Genomic DNA, 23818 nt, shown 5'->3' on the forward strand with positions numbered 1-23818 from the left:
CCGTCGCCATCGAACCGAATGGGATAGGTGCTCCTGAATGTTGAGGTTTCATAACGATGTCTTGCTTTTCGTTCGAGTGTCGGTGGGTGAGCCTGAAATAATATAATACATGCATAGAAGGTATTTCAACCGTGAAATCGTATATTACGGTTCATTACTCGACGCTCCGTACTTGTGTGTGTGTGTCGATCAATATCTAGCTCCTGGTCAGCCCACTAATATATTCTACCTACTGGCACCAAGCCCGTCCATCAGTACAAGGACGGGAACATCACGAGACTGCTAGCACTGTGTCCCCTGTAACTGTGCTGAAGGTCAGCACGATACTCGTCAACTTTGTGCTTTAATAACTGACCCTGGATATTTTGCATATATACACTGCCGGCAATCATCCCAGTTTCTTGTACAATCCCTACACATGGGGGACGCACAAGTTTTGCACGAATGCCCTGCCTCAGTCCATCTACACCGATGACAGTAGTAGCGACCACAACTGGAGCACCTCGATAAACTGGGTACGCAGTCATCGCAGATATGGCGACGGCATATCCCGCACTTCTCAGTAAACCGTGGACACGAGAGTTGAAGCTGTTCCGTATCGTTCTCCTCTTCGATGCAGTCATCACACAGCCTTGTCCTACTGCAAACTGTACAACTCTGGATGTATGCACACCAGTCCTGGCAATATACAACTTTGCAACTTCGGCATTCGATGAACGGCGTCCCGGATGGGTCACCTGCGCAGGGTCCACACAGCCATGTCCGTGAACATGCGCATGTACGTCCTCCTGGTTCACAGTCTGAGCAGACCATGTCTCGGAAGCGATTGCGATTACGGGACCAACAGTAAACGTTACCACAGCGGCGCCACGCTGAAGCATGGTCCTGGCGGATGCAGTTCCGACAAGGAGCGATCCTTGGAGGGTGCTCGTGGCTAATCGACTGGTGGTCGTCCTCATTATCTGGGTCTCTGATAGGAATGATGATTTCAAATGCTGTGTGGTTAGGTATAGGGGTCCACTGAGCGTCGCCTTCAGGCCGTCCAACACACCAGCTCAGTGACTCCATGCAATACCACTGAGAGCATATTGGACACTGGCCAGTTTGAGGTGTTGCGCAGGGAATGCAAAAGAACTCTCGGTCGTGGTAAGAGCATCCCACGACAGAGACGATGGAAGATGCCTTGCAGCTTGAGTTCTCGCACGCGTGTATACCGCAGACGCGGCATCGGATGAGGTCGTGGGAACACAGTGGGCAGGCAGTAGTGGGGGCATCACGTTCCAGCACCGCTGGATCTACAAGGTCCAACTCCACAAGATGGTGCAAGAAAACCTAAAGGATATGATATTACCACGGAGGCTTCAGGATTCTAGGATCACCAAGGAATATCACGAGCATCGCACTTACGATTGCGTTCTCTCTGCAACGTTCATGTTCTTGCTTCCTCTTAATCTCTTGCTCCTGCCTTCGTGATTCTTCATCCTTCTTCCACTCATTCACTTGTTCGGTTATGAAAACTTTCAATGCGTTTTGCACGCCCTTGTCTGCGGGTAAGGGAAAGTCTGGGATGCCCTCGGAACCCTGGGTGACATCCCTTACCACCATATTATTGAGATCAACTGAGAAGCATATGGTCTTCTGGCGTGACAAGGGATCGAGCCTGGAAAGATGAAGACCGGAATGTTCCAGGACACCAGTGGTAGCATTCAAAATAGCAAGGAAGGACGAGTGCGAGGGTAACATCTCATCCGGAGTGACTACACCGTCTATGCTATCGCGACTGGCGAGAGCTCTTGCAATCTCCACAATCTTGGGATAGATCGGGTGGCCAGCTCCGACATGGCGGAACTGCATGGTGTTCAGTTTATGGATTGTGATGTTGATGACCGGAGGTGGCATGTTGGTAGTCGGAATGATGGGAGCGTACTTTTTTACAGACGACTGATCATTCACATAGTTCGGACATTTTGTCGGACACTGGATGCTAATATTATTAGACTTCACGCGTCATGAAGTAACCTTTAAATTTGCCTAACGTCATGGAGTAAGATGGAAACAATCAAGGAGTCATGACAAAGACCAGACCCGCCCAAATAGATTATTGGATCGGCACAAAAAGCAGGACTAGACGCCCACAAGGCCTAAGTATATGCGAAATCAAATGGTTAAGCAGAAACTTTCCAACGTTTTCGTGGGTACGTGGAGGCTTCCCAGTTAACAATATGACCCAGCAATTCGCCATCTTCTTGCCCGAGATTATCCTCTGTTGCTGTGAGCAGATTCTTTAATGACTCCTGAACCAGCCCTGCAGTCTTGAGTTTCCTTTCGAGTGAGGGAAGCGCGGCTTTCTTAGGGGGAGAGGCCTTTGAAGAACAAGGTCAGTCGATATACCAGAAGACACAAAGATGGGCTCACTGGTGTTCTGAGATATGTATGCTTCGGTGGCAATGCGGGGAAATGGGTCGGAAGCTGACGTAGAGTCCCTGGCACAACGGGCGGCATATTCTCGTCATCTGAAGGAAGGAGTTCGGGCGACTGCGATCGTGAAGGTGGCATTTCAAAAATTGGTTCGGCTGGTTCAGCTTAATCCACAGTCAAACCTCCAAGTTAGCATGGTTCAACATTACGTACCAGAAGCTTTTGTAAATTCTGCAGCGACTGTGCGTAGATCCTTTGTTTTCAAATCTCGCTCTTCGCATGCCATTAGCATGTCCTTTGCTATCGGTATTGCGCGATTGGCAAGATTAGCGTACTGGTGGGCGCGTTCATATAGATTTTGAATGACTGCTCTCTGAGGTGTGAGCTCGATAATTAATAGAATGAAGGGCTGCGTACAGGTTACGACTTCTTTCTCTAGTCTCTTCAATGCGGGGGGTTCTATTGAATCATATTCTGAGGTCTGTAGCTGGGCAAGGATGAGCCGTTGCACTTCTTTGGAAGCTATTTCTGGAGAGATATCCGGTATGATCTCAGCGACTGCCACGCTTGGTTGGCGCGGAGGCTGGACATGAAACTGATAAGTCGAGGCTGCCGCTGCTGCTGCTGCTGCTGCTGTTGGGGGCGGCGGCGGGAATCGATGGGGATAATGCGCTACCGCTGGCTGAAGCAGCTGTGGAGGTCCTGAACCAGTTGCATATACAATAGGATAAGGCTGTTGATAGGTCCCATAGCTTTGCTGATATGGAACGAAATTTGACATGGTAGTAATGGAAAGTCAGATTGGTCAATGATGTTCACACGTCATGCTCACCCCTGTAGTCATCATTTCCCCAGGTTCATACTTAGCTACGACCGCATCACGACCTTTGGTTTATATGCCGTGCGTGGCCGTGCGCTACCGATAGTCCGCACTTGTGCAGCTCTCTTTCTCTCATGTTCGCCCTACTAATTTTTCTGTTTAATCTTTTCAAAATGGGCGATGCAACCGGAGAGATCACATCTTCTCCGAACGTGCCAGACTCCAGTAAGGATTCCGCGGGGCCCGATGGAGTCCCAGACGAGTCTTTCCGCACGAGTAGGCCAGACATCGTTGGGTCTGACGTTCCAGATGCCCCGTTTCCAATTAAATTGTCAGGCCCAGTGCAGCATGGATTTGGTAGAGGGAGCAAAGACCTCGGATGTCCAACTGGTATGTTCCCAGACTGAATCTTGATCGAACCAAATTCACGGGTATGAACTACAGCGAATCTTCCTGACGATTCCCTCCCACCCATGATCGATGCAGGGACAGGAGTCTACTACGGCTATGCCCAGGTTACCCCTTCTGAGGGAACATCATCTTTATCTGACCAAGACGTATGCGTCTTGCCCATGGTCATGAGTTTTGGGTGGAATCCTTTTTACAACAATAAACGCAAGACTGCGGTACGTCTTTCCCCCCCCTTCTTTGAACCATCCTGAATCATGGCACCCAGGAAATTCACATAATGCACGAGTTTAAGACTGATTTTTATGGATATGATATGAAGGCTCTAGTTTTGGGATATATCCGTCAGGAACTGCGTTACACTTCACGAGGTGCGATTGTCCCTGGACCACTTTCACCCATACTAACAACTTTCTACTCACAGAAGCACTTATAGAAGACATAGAGTTTGACAAAAGGGTCGCACTCAAGTCAATGGCGAGGCCTGGGTACGAGAAATACAAGACAGACCCTTTCTTCACGGTTTAGGCCACCCCTCGGATGGAATGATTGTGCTATAACCATAACACATATCACTAACGGAGCACAGGGTATCTGGAGCGCTACATATAAATTGTTGTAACGCATAGGAGTCTTGCCAGCCGGTGCTGATATGCATTGCGCTGTGGAGCGAAAATATATGATATTGCCATTGATTGACAAGATACCGTGGAGATCCTTATCGATACTCCCTACCTGTAATGAAGAAAGACTAGTACTTGGATTGCAGATTAGCAGACTTATAGAACTCTGCTTGGGAGTGCATGCTGCGAATGACCATAATTAATTCAGCAGATACATCACAATACGAACAGCGCACAATACTATAGTCGTCTTGCTTTCTTTGCCCTCGTCCCTCCAATCTTTATAGGTGTCCTGTCCTCAACTACCACCACTGATGACCGAATATTATCTCCCTCAGAAGTCATGAACGCCTTTTGCACCGCTTCCCTCCCCCACCCGAACCCCTTGAACTTCAGCGCAAGCGTGACAGGCGATACACCACCATCCTTGAAGTTCGGCCTAGTTATTTCCTCCTCGACGCGCTTGAAAGCGCGCACAGCGCATTGGTACCCCGCTTCATAGCTGCTTTTATTCGCTCCCTTGAACCCACACGAACCACTTGTCCACCATCCGTTCTTGACAAGTTTGCCGGACGGATAGGTGAACACGACGCGGCAATTGTTGTGTGTAGTGTATACGTGGAGGTGATAAGGCTTTGAACGCTCCGCGATGTCCTTCTTTGGTTCCCTCTGCATTATTGCAGTTATGGGGTTGTAGTATGTATTTGGGCCCATCGGAGGCTTGTCTAGTGGAGGAGCAGCCGAATCTTCACCTCCCCACATGTCATCGGCGAGACTAGTCCCGAAGGAGGCAGGTCTTGAGAAAACTGCATTTTCGTGCAGGCCAGCACGATGGAGATACTGCCGTGCGGCGCTGAGCACTGATGGCCTCAGTTGAGCGAGTGAGACCATGTCTAATACTTCAGTTGAGCAAACGTAGAAATTAGCAAGACTTTGACGCGCCCACTGAGGACTGTGGGAAAGCAAAGTCTATCGCATTTTCGGATTGCACCGGGTCCGGAACCTTCTCCACCAACTCGCTGCTCACAAAAAACCATGGCTGTAAGTCAAATAAGCAGTCGAGTGAACGACACAATGCTAACTACGACTTAATTTCTAGTTCGCTAACGCGTTCTACAATACCATCGCGAAGCGCAACAGTACGTGACCCGATCCTCTAAGTCATGCACAGTTCGATTAACCAAATCAAACTTCTAGGCGTCTTCGTCACCTCCATTTTTGCTGGAGCCTTTGCGTTCAACGTAGGCTTTGACGTCGCTGTGACCAATTTCTGGGACCGTTGGAACCAGGGGGTGAGTAGCCGACACATCTAACGCTGCCCGATAACTGACTTTGCTGTCTTTACCCGCATGATTCAGAAACAATGGAAGGACATTCGTTCGAGATACGTCGAGGCATCAGACTCATAGCTTCGCCCAAGTTGGCCAGGGACCTACTTGCATAATGATTATATTCCTCAATAGACTTCTTCCCGGAATTGAGCTGTCGGCGTGTTCTAGAACTTCACCTCGTGTGATTTCACCGTGAAAGTTCGGTGTTGATGCGCTGCGTATCTGCTTCCATTTTTTCTGTACAGGCGGTATTCTGGCGACTTGATACGTACGAAATGCCACCGTCTACTAATTAAACATCTTCCTGAGCTTCACTTATGGAGGCGCGCTAAAATGAGAAGTGCATCACAATTTTATTATGAAAGTCCAGTGCTGTTGATACACTTGGCGCCGCCTATACATGTTCTGTAGTTATCTACCGACAACACGGGCGAGCTGGCACCTCCCCAAACTTATAGCGGTCACAAAAAGCTAGGGCAATTACAGGAGTCTGTTGGAGAACACGATAATGTAGGGATCGATATCTACGTGTTTGAATATGTTGAGTATGCGAGTATATACCTCGGAACACGGCGCTACATAAATGCAAGTGAGGGTGAGGTACAGTCTGGTACAGTGCTAGAATACGACGCTGAATTGTAAAGTGCAAATGAGCATTGGTCTACCGATGATGATAATGATGATGATGATGGAAGACAGACAGAGACAAACAGAAGGCAGTCGAATATAAATACGGTTGGTGGAATATAGGTAGAAAAACCACATACAACGCGATAGATACCGCATCGACTAAAGAGAAAAGGTGTCACTGGAAACAGAAGACAAGACAGTATCAGGTGGAGAGCATGCCGGGATCTTCATCATCCAAGCGGCTGAAGATTTCATCAAAGATCTCTTTGCCATCAGCAGATAGAGGAGGGAGTTGGTTGGTGTCAGCAGACGGATCATCTCGCGAAGCTTTGATCCTACAAACACGTTCTTCGTTCCAAATGTTCTCGAGGGTTTCCGTAAGGTTCTTCAACCCGAACAAGAACCCGCGATCAGGCTCTTCGGGAAAGTGAGGGGGAAACCGAGCATATATCAACCCCGTTTCCACATCCACTTCAGCTTGATAACCCTTGGAGCTTGACACCTGATGGATGATATCGCGATCTGCGGGCGGAGGATAAGGAAGCCAATCACGCCCGGTGGTTGTATGAGCGAAATCAACGATGCGGACGTTAACTTCGCCGCGCTTTCGCTTCCCGCTGGAACGCTTGCCAACTGGTCCAACAAGCAGGTCTTCGCTATGACTACGGCGCAATAAGGGCCGCTCGTCACTGGCGCTGGACCGCGTACTGGACCGCTCCAACGACTCTCCACGCTTACTACGGGATGAAGGGTGCTCAAGAGCGCATGTTCTGAACGCTTCTTGCGCCTCACGATCTCCGTCGTAGATAAGGAGGAGACTGCAGCCGTAGAACCTGAAGCCCTTCAGACGATTGATGATCCGAGCGAGAGCATAAAGCTTCTGGAGAAGAATAGGAATCTGCCAGACGAGGAGACGCTCGCCATCTTGCAGGAAAGACGCCAACACCGACTCAAACTCTTCGGCTTTTATGTCTCGGCCCCTGTACTTGTCTTGGGTTACGTATGATTGCGTGGCGTTGTTCCACACCTTGAATGTAAACCAGTTTAGTCAACTCTAGATTTCTTACCCATATATATATATACTAACCTGCATACCACAGATCCGGACGCCTAGGGGCCTACTCGTCGTGCGGTCACACTTCTTTCGTTGGCTCTTCTTTTTGGCGAGCGTCGCGTCCATTCCATACTGTCGTGTCCCCATCTTCAGGTCAAGAACGCACGAGCGTTTTAAGCGACCGGTCAGATCTTCCATACAAATGAAATGGTTTTGACGCGTGATCGAGTTATCAAAGTTGTATGTGGACGGAGGTTTACTGGAAACAGGTGTTACAGGGGTAGAAACCCCGAGAGATCGTGATCGACTTCTATGTCTTTTGAGGCAGGGAGGGAGGTCGAGTTGGTGCTGATCTTCAAGCGTAAGGGAATCCCTATCGCTGGCACTGTCCTGTGCATATATCGAGTCTATAGCAGACTCACTCTGGATACGCGGAAGAAAGGGGAACTGGAGACTTCCTTCCTCTTCTTTCAGCCTCTCTGCTTGTCCCACAGGGTGCCTTCGACGATGTGAGCGAGTGCGTCGGGCAGAGGAAATCGGACGACCCTCATGATCAGCCATCTCACCCTCGTCGTCTGTCTTCGTGGACCACTTGGCGCGATTCCGACGCTGAAACCTGCGGAGAATGGTGTTAAAGACGTGGTCTTTGAGCTTCGTGTTAACCATCGTTAACCCTGTTCCCCCGAACCAACTAGGAGTTCCCTGTTGCTGCCCGATCCCCGGTTCGGAATGGAAATGATGCAAGGAAGGTGGGTGAATCCCCTCCTGTACTAACGTACGATGAGCTGAATGGGATTCTGAAAATGGCGTTGGAAGGACGCCTGAATAGCATTCGGGTGAGTTGGAAGGGGTTGGAGGTTCCACCTCCTGGGAAGGTATGGTAGCCTGACGCAAGGCAGGGCTGCACTTCACTGATGAAGGCTCTGGTCGCACAAGGTCAGGTGTTGATGCAATCACACCGCGTAGACGATCGTGTTTCGGCCCGTCGAGATGGAGAACCCATTCAGGAATAATGTGACGATTACGGTCAAGCACCACTTCGGGCATTTCATCGGATGTTTCATGACTTGACACATCATCGTCTTCCAGAAACTGGGATGTCAACCCCTGAGTGGGACAAGAAAGATAGGAATTAGGTCTGTGATAGTCAGGAGGTGGTGGATAGGCGGAATGGGGATGAGGAGTATGCGTGTCGGGTACAGTCGAGTTGGTGGCTGGTAACGAGCCTTTGGATACGCGTCGGTAAGTGACAAGCATCACGCCAAGATAACGTGGAATGAATCCAAGTAAAGGAGGTGCTTCTCGCTCAACAGCTTCATAAAACTGATTCTCTCTCGAAACCAGAGGCTATAGAAGATGTTATTAGAAACGGATCATGACAGAATATCACCAGGCATACCTTGCACACGGCACGCTTGGTAAATCTATAGATCGCATTGTGGCCACCGACTTGGTTTCTGAAGGGACGTAGAGGGATATGCGGAAGACTCTCATCTGATGCACCGAATGTCATATTCAGTGGCTTTCGTTCCAGGTCACGATTGTAGCTGATTCTGTGCCCGACTGGGGATCAGCTTTGACCTTTTGGAATGAAGACAAGCACTTGTCGACAAGTACTTGCAGATAATAATCCTTATGCAGTAGGACAAAGATAGCTGTCGGTGACCTGCAGTGCCGACGTTGGACGAGCAGAGTTTTTGAAGAATGATGAATGACGATATGGACGAGACACGTGCTTTGTCGATTTGTTAGAATGATGACTAATAAGCACAGTTAGTCCAACCTTCAGCGCGGTGTGTCTGTTATAAGTCTCCCCAAATCATTTCAGCACGAAATGCAGAGAATTCATCGAGTGACAAGCATCTTACCTTGCAGGAACGAAAGAATCCTGAATCCAAACGTTAGAACGGACTTTTCTACTCAGCCGTCCAATCACATGGGGTGCCACGGGTCCCAACCTATCGCACGTTCGCTTGCAAACGTACTTCGACAAAATGCACATTGCACACCAGTGTGGTAGGACCGGTGACCTGATCCCGAATCGGCAAATGAAATCGTTTCTCTGGATCAAACCGAGTAAGCTTCGTTTCGCCGCAGTCATCCCACCTTACTTTTCACCAAGGGCGAATGAGAGCATGCACGGTCTTGCACTGCTTACAACCATGTATTGACTACGCCCATGTACATTTAGCCGCACCTTCTCGAACCTCGGGCTAGAACGTGGCCCCCGTTTTCCCACCCACAAATGTCTTCCGTTCTCTTCAATGGTCAGTACGTGTAATCAACGTGTAGGCAGATGGGCCGAACTGCTGGCACAATTTCCCCCGTGGGGACCGAGTCTCACTCGAGTACGATATCAGTAAACTCAACATTTTGCAAATTGAATAGGAGAATTCCGAATTCTTGCCTGTTTTCAGCCAAACTCACCCATGGATCGTCACCAACTTCCCAGTTCGGCCACTGGCACTGGTTCCTTATCAGTGTTCCTTCGGTGAGTTTGCATGAAATCATTGAGTCATCCGCTTCGAGGAGTTATCAACTTCCTACTACCACCCATTCATCGAGATAAATCTGATGGTTCCATGCACACTGCAGATAACCTCCGCGGTGCCCTCTTCACCGGCGGCTACACACCGAATAGTTCGTTCACATCCAGTACTTCATCGGCGTCCATTGTCTTCGTATTCATAGCTGCGAATAGCTATGATCACTCTCACTATGGACATGATAAGTTGATGTGTCAGATACCCGTGCATGTGTGAGTCGAGTAAACTTGTATCTAGATTCTGCTGATTCAAATTTCACATATTCTTATAGAGCGGACCGGTGCATTTTGGGAGGAACGGCGCAGATCCGAGTTGTGTACCGATGACACACTGGGGGATGCTGACTACGACTTAGCATTGTGCGTACACTCGGCGAATATCTATGTGCAAAGCCGCCGTTATCTCGAGTCGTGTTTACAGTGGCAAGCAATGGTGTAAAATAGGGTACTGATCTACAGCTTCCACAATGCGCACATTTCGCCATACATGCATTGTCTTTAGCTCACGCACTACTAGTAAGTATAGTAAGCAGTAGAGCCAGCCGGCGAGGCAAAGTGCACTGCCTCCGAGTCCAACTTTTGTTACGGGAACTTCGGCTTCCACACATCCTTGCTAGATCCTAGTCTACCGTATGAGTGGCATTCAATCTATGTATCATAATAATTGTGTTGTAGTATTTGTTATTTTGATCAGATGGTCATAACTGGAGTAGAGGAGGCTGTAGCATATCGACTTGGCCTCGTTTCTCATCCAGCCAACATGCCCCCTTTGCACAGTCCATGTCAAGTCAAGTCATCATAATCTACCTACAGTGCAAGATGAATCATTCACCCATGTGAATTACAAATGAAACATCCAACATCAGAAGACATTGGAGGAATCAAATAATAAAGGAAGGAGCCCAATGAAGGCTGACATGAGTGATACAGCCCGCCAGTGAGTGATGCAACTTAGAGCACCAGGAATTCTGGGACAGATGAAAAAGGGGCACAAAATTGCTTACAAAGACAGCCCCAAGAATAATGATAGTTGCCTGTTTAATTACAGATTGAGTCAAACAAGTACTAATTGCACAGGTTTGCAGGATCGTAAAATTTACTACAAAAGTGAGAAAATCAAGAACTATAAGACCCACTCCAGCAGCCTTGGGAATGTTGTAGTTTGTAATCCAGAATGGTGTTTGTTTGTTTAGTCAGGTTTTTAAGTCAAATGTCTCACATTGGTGCATGACAAGTTTCCAGTGCAGCAGGAGAATTATTGTCACCCAAAATAGATGAGTAGTGGTAAATATCAATATTCAGTGATTCAGATGAAGTGTACTTCAGAAATAACCTGCCTCATGCTACAATGTGGTACTCAAGACAAGTAAAATACAAGTAAGTTAAGTAATCTATTAGAAGCAACATGCAGTGGGATAAGATACCAGCATTATTAAAATAAGCATCCAGTTACTGCACAACAGATAATCAGCCACAAGACTGATGTTGAAGAATTGCTTGGCGTGAGAATAGAGAACCTTCCAGAAGATTAAGAATATGTAAATGAGTCAGATTACTAATAAAGTTCAAACTCCACTATAAATTGAGATATGGGTTCATATTTTATTGTTTCATCCCTCAACCAGATACCACTACCATCCCTAAAACACCCTCAAGTAATGGCACATCCTTCAAATAGCACTCCCTCCATTGATAGTGCTCCACCTACTATTTCTAAAACTTTACCTTCTGTCATTTCTGATGCAGGTGTCCAGTTACAGAGCAATCGTTCTGCTGGACATCGTGTGCAATGGTCAGACCCATTAGTATATACCAGAGGCATCCCTGCAAGACAACCTCAAGGACCTCATCCTGCATCACCTACTGTCACTCCATCTGTTACCTTCAATCATTCTGCCCAGCATGGCACTAGAACCATTGCAGGTGCGATGGAGGGTCTAAATTTGGCACCTGCTGCCTCTAGCACCCCATCTACTCACGTGCCACCACGCCAAACTTTCCAACCATTACGCTCTCAGCTCACTAGCACATCCCAAGCTGCTCATCAAGGTTCCTCCTTTATCACTGCACCCAGGAATCCAAACTTGCGCTTCATTTTTTCACGTCGATTACTATTAGCTCAATCTACTAGGGAACCTCTCAATCCTGTTGATTCTATTGTCATTGATGATAGACCTGCTACCTCAGGTAACATGAGTATGCCTTCAATGATATCTGATTCTAAACTTTATACAGAACCCCAGAGCCTAACACCAGTGCTCAACCAACCAAATGGCACTGTGGAGTCTACTACTACTTATGTCAATGGCACTCCCCCACCCACTCCCGCTATCACGGAAGATGCCATTGACCTCACCCTTGGCAGTGACGAGGAGAACAATTCGTTGCAAAAGCAACCTAAGAATCAAAAGAGCACACAGAAGCAAAGGAATGTGAGCATTAATGTTACTCAATAAATTCTGAAATCGCACTGACCGAAGCATTACATTCAGACTCAGATCCTATCAACGTCGATCAAAGTCAACACAGCCAAGCGCCGCCTCGACTCAGAATCCAGCGAAACCTCCGAAGGCGGTCCTCAAAAGCGCCTAAAGCGAAAAGGAGCGCTACAAACTCGTCTCGACTCAGATTCAGCGACGAGTGATATCGATCATGTTTCGCCCGGGCCACGCTCGTCAATCGAACCGTCGTCATCATCAGGCAGATTTTCGTCCAGCAGTGTGGAAGTTGTCGACGATGTCGTTCTGGATGGTCCGCGATCCATAGCGGATGCGCATAACAACCATGCAGAGCCTTCCATCTCCCTTAATGATACTCAAGCACCAAGTCATTCGGCTCGGGGGAGTGGGGTTTCAGTTGTAATGCGCAGCTACAGAAGGCCGGCTCCGGGTGGGAGTGCCGTAGCGTCGAGCAGCAGGATCAGGGTGGAGGACATGGAGGTGTCGGACGACGAGGTCGAAACCGGTGATCCTCAGCGAGCACTGGTCTATGCGAGTGTGATCTCCCGAAAATTGCGTATGTGGGCAGGAAAGTTAAAGGGAATCTCCCGTGCGCATATAGATGCTCTATTCGAAGATAACGTAGTGCGTGTTTCTCTGTTGCAGTCGTGGTGATGAAGGCTAACTTACACACTTTTCGGAAACAGGAGATTATGTCCAAAGGCGAGATTCTGAAGTTGTTGAAAGACATCGACCAGGACAAGGACTGGGCTACTCGTGCGGAAGTACAGGAGACTCGTCTTGAAAGGTACCTAATTGCTGTGGTGACCGACCATTTAGTGAACGGAACGGAAGCCTACAAGCTCGCAGTGCGCATCCTAGACAACTTTGCACAGAGGTTCCGCGGTGAGAGATACCCACGAACACGTAGGTGAACGCGAAGTGAAGGTGAAGGGAGGAGAACAGGTTACTCGTGGGATGGATGCTGCGGAATCCTGGCGTGGACGTGGAACGAGTTGCAAAATTTTCGCAGGTGCCAGCACTCTCATTAGGGGTACGGCCGACGGTTGACAAAGGCGTTTGTCCGTTTTTGGCGTGTGTCGTTGTTTCGTTGTTTCATATTCGTTGTCTTTGCTTTTTTTGCTGTGGTCTTGTGCTTTGTGATGTTCTCTGCTTTCATCATGCTCTCTTGTTGTGGTTTTGTTTCTTATGTTCTCTGCTTTCAAGTCACACACATGCTCTCTTGTTCTGGTTTTGTTTCTCGAACGTTGACGTTCACTGTTTTGTGTACTTGATTATACCATTTGCTCTCTTCAAGTTGCTATAACCTTCAACATGTTCCTTCCGATTGGTTACTCTCCTTTTGCATGGGCTAACGTCTTACGAACTTCTGCGTACAATGAGACCTGTGAAATTCTGATCTATAGTCCTATGAATCATAACCATGCTTCCATGAGGATCGTATGTTACTGCCGAGTCAAATTATCGCATGAACTATAGTGGGCTGGTAAAAGTAGGTCATGAAAAAGTGTAGAGGAAGGCGTGAAACGTATGCAATGACCAAGGTGTGGGAAATGAACGGCGTTGATGCTAACAAACCATGTCTATCCGGCGCTTCTTCATCGCGGGACCCTCATCAGCCGAATCAACGTCGTCTACAACAATGATAGGCGATTCGCTACGAGGGGAAGGTGCGGATGAAGTTATTGGCACAGGCACCGGAGGCTTTTCTGCGACACTGACAGCAACGCTCTCAGCAGTCGGCGGATGGGCAGCTGGTGCTTGAGATTGGGCACTCTCGAAATCCGGCACCGTGACTAGTTGAGGCGTCCGTGATGGGAGTGGCATAGTGGTAAACGGCCCACCTGCTGGAGGGGCTTTGTTGTCACGAGATCCAGGCGGGCCCCCGCGACCACCTCTCACGCGTTTTGTCCGCCCGCGTCCACGCGTCATTTTCTCCTTCAGATATCGCACTATATGACCTTGTAATATTTCTAGAGCTTTCTGGGCACCAAGCGCCTCGAGCTCTCTGAGCTGCTCTGGAGACAAATGTGAAAAGATCGTGGGAGATAGTATGAGGGTATTATTATGAAGAATGATAGGTTGTGCCTGCTCAGGGTTCGAGGATGAAGGATGCGAAGCTGGAACAGGTCCAACAATGATGGGTAGGCAAACAGATGCTGGTAATGCTGAGAAGGGTGCAGATGCCGCGCTAGATGCCGCACATGCGGAAGATTCCGACGAAGGAGTCGATGCTAGTGCAGGAGCCACATGCGGAGATGCGGCACCTGGTGCTGGATGCACTATTGAAGTGAGCTTGGATGTCGTGAAAGGCTCTGACTTAATAATGGGTGTAGTTGTAAAAGGACTCGCAAGGGGAACTGTTGTCAACGGATTTGTGTGCGGTATAGAGGTGTTAGAAGACTTGAATGGCAGCGGCGTTGATGTTAGTGGCGGCGGAAGAGTAACGCCTTTGATGTCGCCCTTGACGCTGCGCTTGAGTGCAGGTTCTAGAGGCGCCGCCCTCTCCTTCTTCCTGCCCTTTCCGTCTTTACCACCCGTACTTGACGATGCAGCTTGCGATCTGGCTTCTTGCTCCTCGAAGGTGTGTTCATATTGTTCGTCCACGGACCAATAAAATCCCTTCCCTCGCTCTCCAGAACTCCTCTCCATCTTCTTGAATGCACGGCCAGATGATAAATTGTGTCGAACAGAGTTCTGAAAAATAGGTGAGCCATTGGAGTGTCAGGTGCAATGTCAGAGATAAGATAGCTCACTTCCCACCCTGCACCCTCATTGTACCGGTACCAGTCATAAGTCTCCATCATCCACGAGCATATATCCTGCAGCGTCGCCTTGCCACCCATTGCCTTAATAGCTCGATAACAGAGCTGAGCGTATGTGAATTGAGGTTTGGGGGGCATAACCTCTGGCTTTGGTATAGGCAGGTCTGATTTCTTGCGCTTTTTGGGCGCGGTCTTTACCCTGGGTATACTGTTCGTATTTGGGAGCTGTGGGTCTGGTGACTTTGGCGGCGGTACCGGTACGGAGACGGGGGGCGGCGAATTCGAGGGAAGAGAGGAAGGCGGTGATATAGACGTAATATCGACAGAAGGTGAACGTGCACGCTGCACTGATGAATTTGAACTCGGGGATGGCGAGTCCTCCGGTGCTGGAGGGGGCGGGAGCACGAAATGGAAGGTCCTAGAAGCTATTTGTATTTGAGACCTGATCCACGGTTAGACACGCTCCCGGCTCATGAGAGATCAAATACAGACCTTTCCCCCAAAGGAACTCTGCTACCGCTGCCAGACCAAACACCGTCCACCCAAGCGCCGTTTCTGCCTACGACGACGAGAACAAAGCGCTCCTCGTCCTCCTCGTACTCGATCTTGGCATGGAGCCTGGATACACTCTTGAGGGGTCCCAAATCGACATCAACAGGACTGTTGTCGCCAGCAGATGTAGATGCATTGGGTACGCAGCGTCGTCCAATAGTGACTGTCAGGGTCTGAAGATAGAAAGTGATGTTTGGGAAGACAAGAGAATAATATGCGCTGATCTTTGCTGTAGAGTCATCTGGAGAGGGAGAATTACGAAGGACGTCGATGTTGTCCATCTGAGAGTCCAGCGCTGCAAGGGCTGTCAAGGACATTACTTATTGTTGGAGTCGGCGAGTGTCGGTGAGACTGACGTTACTTAACACGGGGTCAAACAAGAAAAATGACCCCTCGATTTCACATTATGTAATTTCAATACTAAATCAATGGCACACTGGCAGTGTACTACAACCATGTCGCGAACAGTGACAGAGAAAGCACAGAATGAAATATCTTCTCTAGCCGACAGAAATTTAGACAGCACAGACTCTGATCTGCGTTACATGGCATATGCTGCTCGTCTCAGGACTGCAGTGCGTGCCGGCAGTCGTTACATTGCATATGTATGTTTCTTCGCATCACTCGACTTACTTTTGTTCGTGGTGAAGACTGATCATAGACTAGTGATGTCGGAGAGGCATTTCGTCCCGTAGTACCTCCTGCCATAGTTACTGCATGCTACGGTATTTCATGGCTATATCTGGCTGGGTGCGTGCCGTCTCATTAATCTGTGTGCCGACTAGTGACGAGCCATGCTATCATAATACCAGCGACGTGAGCTATGAAGCGTACAAGACGCATAGACGCGGACCCAGCCCAATAGAAGCTGCCCATTTCTCCGAGCCGACAAGAGTAGGTATGGTGGCCGTCAAACGTGCGGTTTTCCAATCCGTAGCATCAATGTACGTGCACGTTTCTAATTATTACGCCCTTTCGTTGCGATCGTTCTCATTGGATAATCCCATTACGCACAGGGCGTTACCCGCATTCACAATTCATACCGCCGTCAACCAAGCAAAAAAAGCTTTCACGAACGTGCAAAACAAGAGATTGAAGACGTGGGGTCCAACTATCAGTGGACTTGCTATCGTTCCTTTCCTGCCGTACATATTCGATCACCCCGTTGAGACGGCAACGGACAAGGCGTTCGAGTGGATAGAGAAGAGGCTAATTGAGAGTCAGGACACTAGAGAGAAGCCATAATCGTAGTAATTAGTCCACTTCTCTTATCTACTGTTTACCCTGTGCATCGATGTGCTGTCTCTAAAGATTGTTGTCTCCACTAATAGAGTCAGGACTTCCCCATCACTCTGATCATCTGAGAAGTTCTCTACTGTTGATGCTGTTCGTTATTCCTCGGCTTTCACGCCTTCTCTTTATTTACCTTCGAACGCCGGACCCAGGCCCCCTCTCCTGGGACCGGACAGCTAATTCCGAAGTGGGTCCCATGATCAGGAGAGTTCGTTGACCATGCTGACATCGAACTTCGAAGCCTGCACAATCCAGGGAAGTAGTAATTATATAATAGGGGGAACAAACACAAATACTGTTATTTGACAAATGGACTCATGGGTCAGTGCAGAGCAAAGCACATTAATAGACAATGCACCATGCCATTAAATCGTATGATTGTAACTTCCTACTCGTGATCAGATAACAATGTTATGTGCGGTATGTTACAGTGTAGTGCGACCGAGTGCGAGTGGAATCGAGCTGATGGAGCTTGGCGGAATAACTCCAACTTCTGTCACGACTGCCGTGATACTTGAAGGAGGTGTCAGGTCGTAAAGCGGATTAAGGATTTCTAGATTGAGCTGTTTGTTGAGGGTAAGTGTATCTTTTGACCGAGTGAGGGGGAAGGACGAAAATATGTCGCCAGCTGGTGCTACAGGGTCTTAATATTAGTTTGAGATGAAGGGTACCGACTAAGAAAAACGTACCGAGCTCGTTCTTGGTAAAACTATCTAGCTGGATTGTTTCGGCAAACTTGTATGTCTCGCAGCAAACGACGACAGGAACGCTGTGCTGTTTTGCCATCATAGCTACGAGGGCCGTGCCTGCACGGGAAAATACGGCGCCGTTCGAATGTAGGGAGTGAGCGCCCACTAAGACTGTCGACACCTCTGTGATGACAGATCCAATGGATGGCAGAAGGAGATAAGTGCAGGGAATGCCCATGGCAGAAAGTACGGAGAGAAGCTTCTTGCCTATTCCGTAGGCCACAGTATGAGATTACAAACGCGGCTATGATAATAGGATCTCTTGCCTTCTAGCATTGGCCGGGAATCGACGACCACAACCGAGAATTGCTTCCCATCATCCCACGCACCGACCAGAACTTGTTCTACAACTGAAGATCTGAGAAAATAACTATGAGCGGATGATGACGGGAAAGTGTGAGTCTTGTTACCGAGCATACGTCAAAATGACGTCTCCGTCTTTGATCTTGGTCCCTGCAGTCTCTTGGATAACTTGATCTGCTATAGTAATTCGTTCGCTGATATAATCATCTATCTTTTGACAAAGAAGATTTTTCGCCTGAAGAGTGAATGAGTGCCACGTATGACAGGGACAAATGATTGAGACCGACATCCTGCTCCGGAAGGTCGATATCCGATCCACTGATCTCTAACTTGAGCTCCCGAATGGCATTACCCATAGTGACAGACATGGGGCGAGCAGAAACAAGATGAGTGATTTGAGGCGAAAGATGTGTCAAGAGATGCCTCGAGAGCGTATTGTTAGGAGGAGTGACATAGTCTTGTATCACCTTGATAAACATTAGCAATGTTCGGTAGACCAGGAGGATCGTAATATACAGTTTTAAAGGCAGTCAGGGTGGAAATACAACGCGCATTTGCCCCTACGATCTTAAACTCCGAAAATTGCAATCCGAGGCGGATGATAGCGGGGTGTATATCTCCCTTACTAGGGCCAGGGGGTTTGGGGAGGCCAAAATGGGAGAATATCCGCAAACCACGAGCAGAGTCATCGGATGTGGTTTCTTTTGTGTCCTTCGTTGGTTTTCCATCAGGACCTTTTCCACCCTTCTTGACTGAAGCACTAGTGCTTGCAGCAGGTGGTGCGCCTTTCTTCACCTGAGCAGAATTCTGATTAGATCCGCTAGGTTGGGGACCAGCTGCTTTAGTAGCAGCCTTTGCAGCTCTCTGACGCTCTTGTTGTTCGCGTCTCTCCGTCTTGGTCATCTGCTTTTGAGACTTGGGGGGCTGATTCTGGGCCTGAGATGATGATGCTTCGGCATGAGATTGAGCAGGAGCGAGCTTGATCGTAGATTTAGAAGGAAGAGCGGACATTGTAATAGTTGCAGTTGCGCTCATCGTTTCAGCAGAATATTTGACGAAGTCAAAGGGTTAATGATCAGAAGAACAGTAGACATTACATTCAACTTTGCTTGATCGTTTCCAATCGTACCGAGTCATAGTCTGGGGAACGTGGGAACCTTGATTACATCAGCTGATATTCTCACGACCATCATTTTGCTTTGTCGTGGCAGTCGGCGCGCCGACGCTAGAGTCCTTGCTCGTGGACGATCACATTATAATCTTCGTTTATATCGGAATTACGGTACAATGGTATGTTCTCTAAAACTTGCGAATTGGGCTTTCATTGACCTTGTTTATAGGGCGTTCCCGCACTGTTCCGTTGGTTGAGCAAGAAATATCCGAAAATTGGTGAGCAACCGGTGCTTAACCGGTATCTGCTTGGCTAACAGTTACCAGTATCATCTGTCGCTGAAGCGGAGGAGGAGGAAGTTCTCGACGCAGCTGGGGATCCTATTAAACTTCCCGTTGACATCACACAACCTAACCCCAATGGCGAGGAATTCGACAGCTTATACCTGGATATGAACGGTATCGTGAGTGATGGTAGTAAATACATTTTTCGTGCTGACCATCTGTACGCACAAAGGTTCATCCTTGTACTCATCCAGAAGGCAAAGTACGCATACTTCGTTCTATAAATTTGCTTTACTCCCTGACTCGTCTTCCGCAGCCGGCTCCCGAAACGGAGGAGGAAATGATGCTTGAAGTGTTCAAATACACTAACAGAGTGGTTAACATGGTGCGGCCGCGCAAACTTCTTTTCATGGCTATTGGTGCGCTTTACATTTATGTTGTCTCATACCACGAACTTACTGCAGAGTGCAATTAGACGGCGTTGCACCTCGTGCCAAGATGAATCAACAGCGGAGTAGACGGTTCAGGACCGCTCAAGAAGCAAAAGACAAGGCGGAAGCTCATAAACTTGCTGTCGCTGAGTGGGAAGGTACGTTATTCTCAGAGCCAATCTATGCTGTATTTCTGACCGATTTCATCATTGCAGCTATGGGTAAGATTATTACCGATGACGAGAAAAACAAGGAATCTTGGGACTCTAACGCTATCACACCCGGTACGCCGTTTATGGACCTTTTAACAGCGTCGTTACGGTACTGGGTTGTGGAGAAGATGAATACTGATCCAGGGTGGAAAGATGTACGTAGTGAACGTTTCCTAGGGATCCTTCTGACTCATTTCTGGTATAGCTGCAAGTCATCATCTCGGATGCAAGTGTGCCTGGAGAAGGAGAGCATAAGATTATGGACTTTATACGCAGACAACGCACAAATCCTGGTCATGAGCCTAATACTCGACACGTAATTTATGGTTTGGTGGGTTGATTTCCAGCTATCGTGCTCTGTGTTATTGACCGTATATTCAGGATGCTGATCTCATTATGCTCGCCCTCGCGACCCATGAACCATATTTCCGAGTACTTCGGGAAGATGTGTTTGCGCAGGACAAAGGTTCCGGGTGCCGAATGTGTGGACAAGAAGGTCACTATGCCGCTCAATGTACAGCACTGAAATCAGAGATTAAAAAGCCTCCTCCACCGGAAAAAAAACCGTTCATTTTCCTCGATGTCGCCATTCTGCGCGAGTATCTGGAATCCGAGTTGAATGTGAACAATACACCCTTCCCTTTCGATTTGGAACAGGCTATTGATGACTGGGTGTTACTCATATTCTTTGTCGGCAACGATTTCTTGCCGCATTTGCCGTCACTTGAGATTCGCGAAGGAGCGATTGATACTCTCTTGAGGATCTGGAAGATGGAGTTACCCAGAATGGGTGGATATCTGACGAACCATGGTCAACTAGTGCTTAGTCGTGCGCAGATCATATTAGAGGGACTGGCGCGACGAGAAGATGAGATCTTCCGTAAGCGACAAGAGAGTGAGTATCTATGATGTGATCCGTCAACGCCTTAGAGACTTACCATATCTCAGCTGAGCAACGCCAAGATCAGGAGGCGAAACGTCGTAGGATTGAAAAGTCTGGGTCTGGAGAGAACGCCGCAGGCGATGTTCAGTTCGCCGTTCCGTCTGCGAAACTTGGTCTGACTGCATCCACTACATCACTATCATCTCTTCCTCAACGTGCAGATAATGCTTTTGCTGCCAAGGCCGACTCTATTGGTCTCGGAGCGCCGCGTAATGCTCAGTCTCTTGAAGTCGCTCCAGTTGCAGCGCTAGCACTGGCTGGTTCGAATCGTGATGTAGTTGCCAATCGAGCTGCTATACGGATGGCGAACATGAGTGCTGCAGAGATGCTCAAGGCTGAGCTATCTGGACTCATTCCTGTGAAACAAAGTGCTTCTGCTCCTAAACCTGAGCCGGTTGTTCCTACCCCTCCACCCAAAACAGAGGCTGAGCTTATGGATGACGGAGATATTCCGGGTCTTGGGAATGCTTCATCAACACTTGAATTCGTTGATGATGGGGCTGGTGACATGGATGTCGAGCCCAATGATCCTGTGATTCTTCCAGCTGATGAGCCTGTAACACCTGTCGCTGGTGTCAAGCGGAAGCTTGAAGATATCGAGGGAGAGGATACCGATGAAGTGGCTGTCATTGATGAGGAGTCGTCTGAAGATAACGAAGATGCGTCTTACGCCCTGGTAGTCAGGGCCGATGGCTCAGTTGAGCAGGCCGATAACGTGAGGTATGAAAATGCTGTGAAATTATTCAATGCTGTGAATAACATTTCCTCAGATTGTATGATCCCGGGTATAAGAAGCGATACTATCAGCAAAAGTTTGGCATATCAGAAAATGATAACGATTTCCGTAGAAAGTGGGCGCTTTTGTTATTGATTTCTGCACAAACTTGGCTGACTCTACTGTGCAAAGGCTAACAAAACACTATGTGGAAGGTATTGCGTGGGTTCTGCATTACTACTATCAAGGGGTGAGCTCCGTCCGCCGATTTGCCTTTATTTGCTGACTCGGTAGTAGCCCCCCTCGTGGCAATGGTATTACCCATATCATTTTGCACCTTTCGCGTCGGACTTCGAAGATTTGGAAAACATGCAACTCGATTTTACTCTCGGACAGCCATTTAAACCGTACGAGCAACTTATGGGTGTTTTTCCCCCGGCTAGGTACGTCCACATTGAGTAATAATTTTACTACATGGCTCACCAGTATCGTCAGTCGCAAGCACATACCTGAAGTCTTCCACGATCTCATGACAAACGAAGAATCTCCGATTCATGATTTCTACCCATCAACTTTCCAGATCGATATGAATGGGAAGAAGATGCTGTGGCAAGGTGTTGCTCTCTTGCCTTTCATAGACGAGAAAAGGTTATTAGATGCGATGGCCGAGCACTATCCTAAGCTCACTGAGGATGAAGTCCGAAGAAATAGCTGGGGTCAAAATGTCATATTTGTCGCCGATGAACATTCAATATATCCGTTCTTCGAGGGATTATATGGCAAGCGCAAGGAGAAAGAGGTATGCCGTCAATTCTACCAGAATCAGTTTTGTTACTGACTACAACTACTCAGCCCCAACCCATACCTACCAACCTGTCCAAGGGCATTAGCGGTAGTGTTTTACCAAACCCCGATTGTTTACCTGGCTCGACGTATTACTCCCCTTTGAGTTCCATGGACCTGCAAGATATTAAAAATGATCGTTCTCTCTCCGCGTTATACTACTTCCCAAAGCAACTCTCTCCCCATCGATCGATGTTTCTTCCAGGGGTTATAAAACCTGCAAGACAGCTCACTAGTGAAGATCTAGCTCGGAGGGGCCGAGGACATGGCCGAGGGGGCGGTATGGATCGTGGCGGTCGCGGACGAGGTGGTTATCAGAACGGCTCTTACAACAATGGACATGGGTATGGCAGCAGCCATGGCCAATCACAAACTCCGACATCATACGTCTCCTCGTACACCACCACTCAGTCTCGAACACCGTACACTCAAGGACCCCAGCAAGGATTCGGAGGCTATGGCTCCAATGGACGGCCACCAATTCAAAATTATGGTAATAATTATCCTGGTCAGTCGCGTGGTGGTCCACCCCCTCGAGGAGGTGCCCCTCCCTCGCGTGGAATGCTACCAAACCGCGGTGGTCCTCCCCGTGGCGGCCCTCCTCGTGGCGGTAGTTCCGGGTATGGAGGTTCTACGTCCTATACTCAAACCGCTCATCAACCGGGATATGGCCGTGGAGGCTACTCTGGTGGGTACGGTGGCAGCAGTGGAGGGTATGGTGGACAGGCGAACAGTGGCTACGGGGGCTACGGTGGGCAGGCAAGCCGAGGTGGCTATGGTGGTTCAGGAGGACAAGACAACAGCGGCAGTTACATGGGTTATGGAAACCAGAATGGCGGACAGGCTCGTGGTGGCTATGGAGGTGGCTACAATGGAGGAGGTTATCAGAACCCTTCGAGGGGCCGAGCCCGAGGATTCTAGAGTAACTTATTTGCATACTACCTCGTTAATATTTTCCTTGGCAGATACTTTGTATTTTAGACCATCGATATATATATTTCTCTGCTTTCTTTCTGATTCTGATTATACCAACAAGTGTTCCGTTTATCTTCGGGAGGTGGGGCGTATTGTCTCATGAATTATAATAAGATGTGTCTGTACACTATGTTCGCGGTCGTCTTTTCCTCACCGTCTATTGCAAACCGTGAGTGCTCGAATGGATCACTCGATCACAAGTAGAGACATAGGAGATCGTCGAGCGCACAGCGCTTGGCTGATTGGGAGTCCAGGCGGAGCTCAGGTGGAGCGCAGACAGGAGTGTCACGCGGATTGCTTCCGCGGGATCAAACGTTTGGCTGTACCGCCCTCGGTGATATGAGTCACGGGGAA

At 48.5% G+C, this 23818-nt stretch overlaps 12 protein-coding genes across 12 annotated transcripts; 6 read left to right on the top strand and 6 right to left on the bottom strand.

The window, feature by feature from the left end:
* Window positions 1-66: 66 nt before the first annotated feature.
* On the bottom strand, window positions 67-2003 carry HD556DRAFT_657402 (uncharacterized protein). Its single transcript, XM_041311210.1, has 3 exons — window positions 1408-2003; window positions 356-1332; window positions 67-303 (listed from the first exon to the last, which is right to left on the bottom strand). The coding sequence occupies exons 1-3, from the start codon at window positions 1897-1899 to the stop codon at window positions 252-254; spliced, it is 1521 nt and encodes a 506-aa protein (XP_041158300.1). The 5' UTR covers window positions 1900-2003; the 3' UTR covers window positions 67-251.
* Window positions 2004-2032: 29 nt separating this feature from the next.
* HD556DRAFT_657080 (uncharacterized protein) lies at window positions 2033-3231 on the bottom strand. The gene is made up of 4 exons (XM_041311209.1): window positions 2836-3231; window positions 2632-2784; window positions 2416-2582; window positions 2033-2363 (listed from the first exon to the last, which is right to left on the bottom strand). The coding sequence occupies exons 1-4, from the start codon at window positions 3197-3199 to the stop codon at window positions 2166-2168; spliced, it is 882 nt and encodes a 293-aa protein (XP_041158301.1). The 5' UTR covers window positions 3200-3231; the 3' UTR covers window positions 2033-2165.
* Window positions 3232-3411: 180 nt separating this feature from the next.
* On the top strand, window positions 3412-4174 carry HD556DRAFT_1433024 (riboflavin kinase; the record flags this gene model as incomplete). The annotated part of the gene is made up of 5 exons (XM_041305180.1): window positions 3412-3463; window positions 3497-3628; window positions 3683-3864; window positions 3915-4017; window positions 4071-4174. The coding sequence occupies 5 exons, from the start codon at window positions 3412-3414 to the stop codon at window positions 4172-4174; spliced, it is 573 nt and encodes a 190-aa protein (XP_041158302.1).
* A 335-nt stretch (window positions 4175-4509) lies between these two features.
* HD556DRAFT_1240628 (uncharacterized protein) lies at window positions 4510-4944 on the bottom strand (the record flags this gene model as incomplete). Its single annotated transcript, XM_041298134.1, has 1 exon — window positions 4510-4944. One exon carries the CDS (start codon window positions 4942-4944, stop codon window positions 4510-4512), a length of 435 nt encoding a protein of 144 aa, XP_041158303.1.
* Window positions 4945-5230: 286 nt separating this feature from the next.
* Window positions 5231-5914, top strand: HD556DRAFT_1386694 (ubiquinol-cytochrome C reductase). Its single transcript, XM_041303420.1, has 4 exons — window positions 5231-5310; window positions 5369-5408; window positions 5467-5561; window positions 5628-5914. Exons 1-4 carry the CDS (start codon window positions 5305-5307, stop codon window positions 5676-5678), a joined length of 192 nt encoding a protein of 63 aa, XP_041158304.1. The 5' UTR covers window positions 5231-5304; the 3' UTR covers window positions 5679-5914.
* A 25-nt stretch (window positions 5915-5939) lies between these two features.
* On the bottom strand, window positions 5940-8933 carry HD556DRAFT_657519 (SAICAR synthase-like protein). The gene is made up of 3 exons (XM_041311212.1): window positions 8684-8933; window positions 7318-8631; window positions 5940-7257 (listed from the first exon to the last, which is right to left on the bottom strand). The coding sequence occupies exons 1-3, from the start codon at window positions 8795-8797 to the stop codon at window positions 6433-6435; spliced, it is 2253 nt and encodes a 750-aa protein (XP_041158305.1). The 5' UTR covers window positions 8798-8933; the 3' UTR covers window positions 5940-6432.
* Window positions 8934-11449: 2516 nt separating this feature from the next.
* Window positions 11450-13096, top strand: HD556DRAFT_657559 (uncharacterized protein). The gene is made up of 3 exons (XM_041311213.1): window positions 11450-12016; window positions 12065-12261; window positions 12322-13096. The coding sequence occupies exons 1-3, from the start codon at window positions 11488-11490 to the stop codon at window positions 12940-12942; spliced, it is 1347 nt and encodes a 448-aa protein (XP_041158306.1). The 5' UTR covers window positions 11450-11487; the 3' UTR covers window positions 12943-13096.
* HD556DRAFT_657560 (uncharacterized protein) lies at window positions 13097-13726 on the top strand. Its single transcript, XM_041311214.1, has one exon. It carries the CDS (start codon window positions 13250-13252, stop codon window positions 13592-13594), a length of 345 nt encoding a protein of 114 aa, XP_041158307.1. The 5' UTR covers window positions 13097-13249; the 3' UTR covers window positions 13595-13726.
* HD556DRAFT_657595 (uncharacterized protein) lies at window positions 13726-15976 on the bottom strand. Its single transcript, XM_041311215.1, has 3 exons — window positions 15546-15976; window positions 15045-15495; window positions 13726-14985 (listed from the first exon to the last, which is right to left on the bottom strand). Exons 1-3 carry the CDS (start codon window positions 15920-15922, stop codon window positions 13858-13860), a joined length of 1956 nt encoding a protein of 651 aa, XP_041158308.1. The 5' UTR covers window positions 15923-15976; the 3' UTR covers window positions 13726-13857.
* A 74-nt stretch (window positions 15977-16050) lies between these two features.
* Window positions 16051-16971, top strand: HD556DRAFT_1386708 (mitochondrial 18 KDa protein-domain-containing protein). The gene is made up of 4 exons (XM_041303421.1): window positions 16051-16210; window positions 16267-16355; window positions 16418-16549; window positions 16622-16971. Exons 1-4 carry the CDS (start codon window positions 16061-16063, stop codon window positions 16848-16850), a joined length of 600 nt encoding a protein of 199 aa, XP_041158309.1. The 5' UTR covers window positions 16051-16060; the 3' UTR covers window positions 16851-16971.
* On the bottom strand, window positions 16972-19054 carry HD556DRAFT_1386713 (uncharacterized protein). The gene is made up of 6 exons (XM_041303422.1): window positions 18467-19054; window positions 18238-18417; window positions 18058-18185; window positions 17914-18005; window positions 17588-17854; window positions 16972-17532 (listed from the first exon to the last, which is right to left on the bottom strand). The coding sequence occupies exons 1-6, from the start codon at window positions 18983-18985 to the stop codon at window positions 17324-17326; spliced, it is 1395 nt and encodes a 464-aa protein (XP_041158310.1). The 5' UTR covers window positions 18986-19054; the 3' UTR covers window positions 16972-17323.
* Window positions 19055-19160: 106 nt separating this feature from the next.
* HD556DRAFT_657746 (exoribonuclease 2) lies at window positions 19161-23528 on the top strand. Its single transcript, XM_041311216.1, has 14 exons — window positions 19161-19240; window positions 19291-19339; window positions 19388-19524; window positions 19578-19764; window positions 19821-19934; window positions 19992-20143; window positions 20194-20319; window positions 20370-20883; window positions 20937-21651; window positions 21702-21782; window positions 21839-21896; window positions 21944-22089; window positions 22142-22445; window positions 22499-23528. The coding sequence occupies exons 1-14, from the start codon at window positions 19238-19240 to the stop codon at window positions 23408-23410; spliced, it is 3498 nt and encodes a 1165-aa protein (XP_041158311.1). The 5' UTR covers window positions 19161-19237; the 3' UTR covers window positions 23411-23528.
* Window positions 23529-23818: the final 290 nt, after the last annotated feature.

Source organism: Suillus plorans (assembly GCF_016647745.1).
Source record: "Suillus plorans strain S12 chromosome Unknown HD556scaffold_43, whole genome shotgun sequence".
Lineage (NCBI taxonomy): Eukaryota > Fungi > Basidiomycota > Agaricomycetes > Boletales > Suillaceae > Suillus > Suillus plorans.

Coding starts and splice junctions, on each gene's coding strand:
- HD556DRAFT_1386694 (XM_041303420.1), top strand. Junction 5,409..5,466: donor TACCATCGCGAAGCGCAACA/GTACGTGACCCG, acceptor TCAAACTTCTAG/GCGTCTTCGTCACCTCCATT. Junction 5,562..5,627: donor GGGACCGTTGGAACCAGGGG/GTGAGTAGCCGA, acceptor CGCATGATTCAG/AAACAATGGAAGGACATTCG.
- HD556DRAFT_1386713 (XM_041303422.1), bottom strand. CDS start 18,985: ATGAGCGCAACTGCAACTATTACAATGTCCGCTCTTCCTTCTAAATCT. Junction 18,418..18,466: donor CCCTGACTGCCTTTAAAACT/GTATATTACGAT, acceptor ATGTTTATCAAG/GTGATACAAGACTATGTCAC. Junction 18,006..18,057: donor GTCATTTTGACGTATGCTCG/GTAACAAGACTC, acceptor TTATTTTCTCAG/ATCTTCAGTTGTAGAACAAG.
- HD556DRAFT_657402 (XM_041311210.1), bottom strand. CDS start 1,899: ATGCCACCTCCGGTCATCAACATCACAATCCATAAACTGAACACCATG. Junction 1,333..1,407: donor GTTGCAGAGAGAACGCAATC/GTAAGTGCGATG, acceptor CATATCCTTTAG/GTTTTCTTGCACCATCTTGT. Junction 304..355: donor ATATATGCAAAATATCCAGG/GTCAGTTATTAA, acceptor CCTTCAGCACAG/TTACAGGGGACACAGTGCTA.
- HD556DRAFT_1386708 (XM_041303421.1), top strand. CDS start 16,061: ATGTCGCGAACAGTGACAGAGAAAGCACAGAATGAAATATCTTCTCTA. Junction 16,211..16,266: donor GCAGTCGTTACATTGCATAT/GTATGTTTCTTC, acceptor GACTGATCATAG/ACTAGTGATGTCGGAGAGGC. Junction 16,550..16,621: donor TTCCAATCCGTAGCATCAAT/GTACGTGCACGT, acceptor CATTACGCACAG/GGCGTTACCCGCATTCACAA.
- HD556DRAFT_657595 (XM_041311215.1), bottom strand. CDS start 15,922: ATGTCCTTGACAGCCCTTGCAGCGCTGGACTCTCAGATGGACAACATC. Junction 15,496..15,545: donor AGAGTTCCTTTGGGGGAAAG/GTCTGTATTTGA, acceptor ACCGTGGATCAG/GTCTCAAATACAAATAGCTT. Junction 14,986..15,044: donor ATGAGGGTGCAGGGTGGGAA/GTGAGCTATCTT, acceptor CCTATTTTTCAG/AACTCTGTTCGACACAATTT.
- HD556DRAFT_657519 (XM_041311212.1), bottom strand. CDS start 8,797: ATGACATTCGGTGCATCAGATGAGAGTCTTCCGCATATCCCTCTACGT. Junction 8,632..8,683: donor CCAAGCGTGCCGTGTGCAAG/GTATGCCTGGTG, acceptor CATCTTCTATAG/CCTCTGGTTTCGAGAGAGAA. Junction 7,258..7,317: donor TCCGGATCTGTGGTATGCAG/GTTAGTATATAT, acceptor TTTACATTCAAG/GTGTGGAACAACGCCACGCA.
- HD556DRAFT_657080 (XM_041311209.1), bottom strand. CDS start 3,199: ATGTCAAATTTCGTTCCATATCAGCAAAGCTATGGGACCTATCAACAG. Junction 2,785..2,835: donor AGAGAAAGAAGTCGTAACCT/GTACGCAGCCCT, acceptor CTCAGAGAGCAG/TCATTCAAAATCTATATGAA. Junction 2,364..2,415: donor ATACATATCTCAGAACACCA/GTGAGCCCATCT, acceptor TGTTCTTCAAAG/GCCTCTCCCCCTAAGAAAGC.
- HD556DRAFT_657746 (XM_041311216.1), top strand. Junction 19,935..19,991: donor TGCTGTCGCTGAGTGGGAAG/GTACGTTATTCT, acceptor TCATCATTGCAG/CTATGGGTAAGATTATTACC. Junction 20,884..20,936: donor CTTCCGTAAGCGACAAGAGA/GTGAGTATCTAT, acceptor ACCATATCTCAG/CTGAGCAACGCCAAGATCAG.
- HD556DRAFT_657559 (XM_041311213.1), top strand. CDS start 11,488: ATGGCACATCCTTCAAATAGCACTCCCTCCATTGATAGTGCTCCACCT. Junction 12,017..12,064: donor TGATAGACCTGCTACCTCAG/GTAACATGAGTA, acceptor AACTTTATACAG/AACCCCAGAGCCTAACACCA. Junction 12,262..12,321: donor GCACACAGAAGCAAAGGAAT/GTGAGCATTAAT, acceptor CATTACATTCAG/ACTCAGATCCTATCAACGTC.
- HD556DRAFT_657560 (XM_041311214.1), top strand. CDS start 13,250: ATGCTGCGGAATCCTGGCGTGGACGTGGAACGAGTTGCAAAATTTTCG.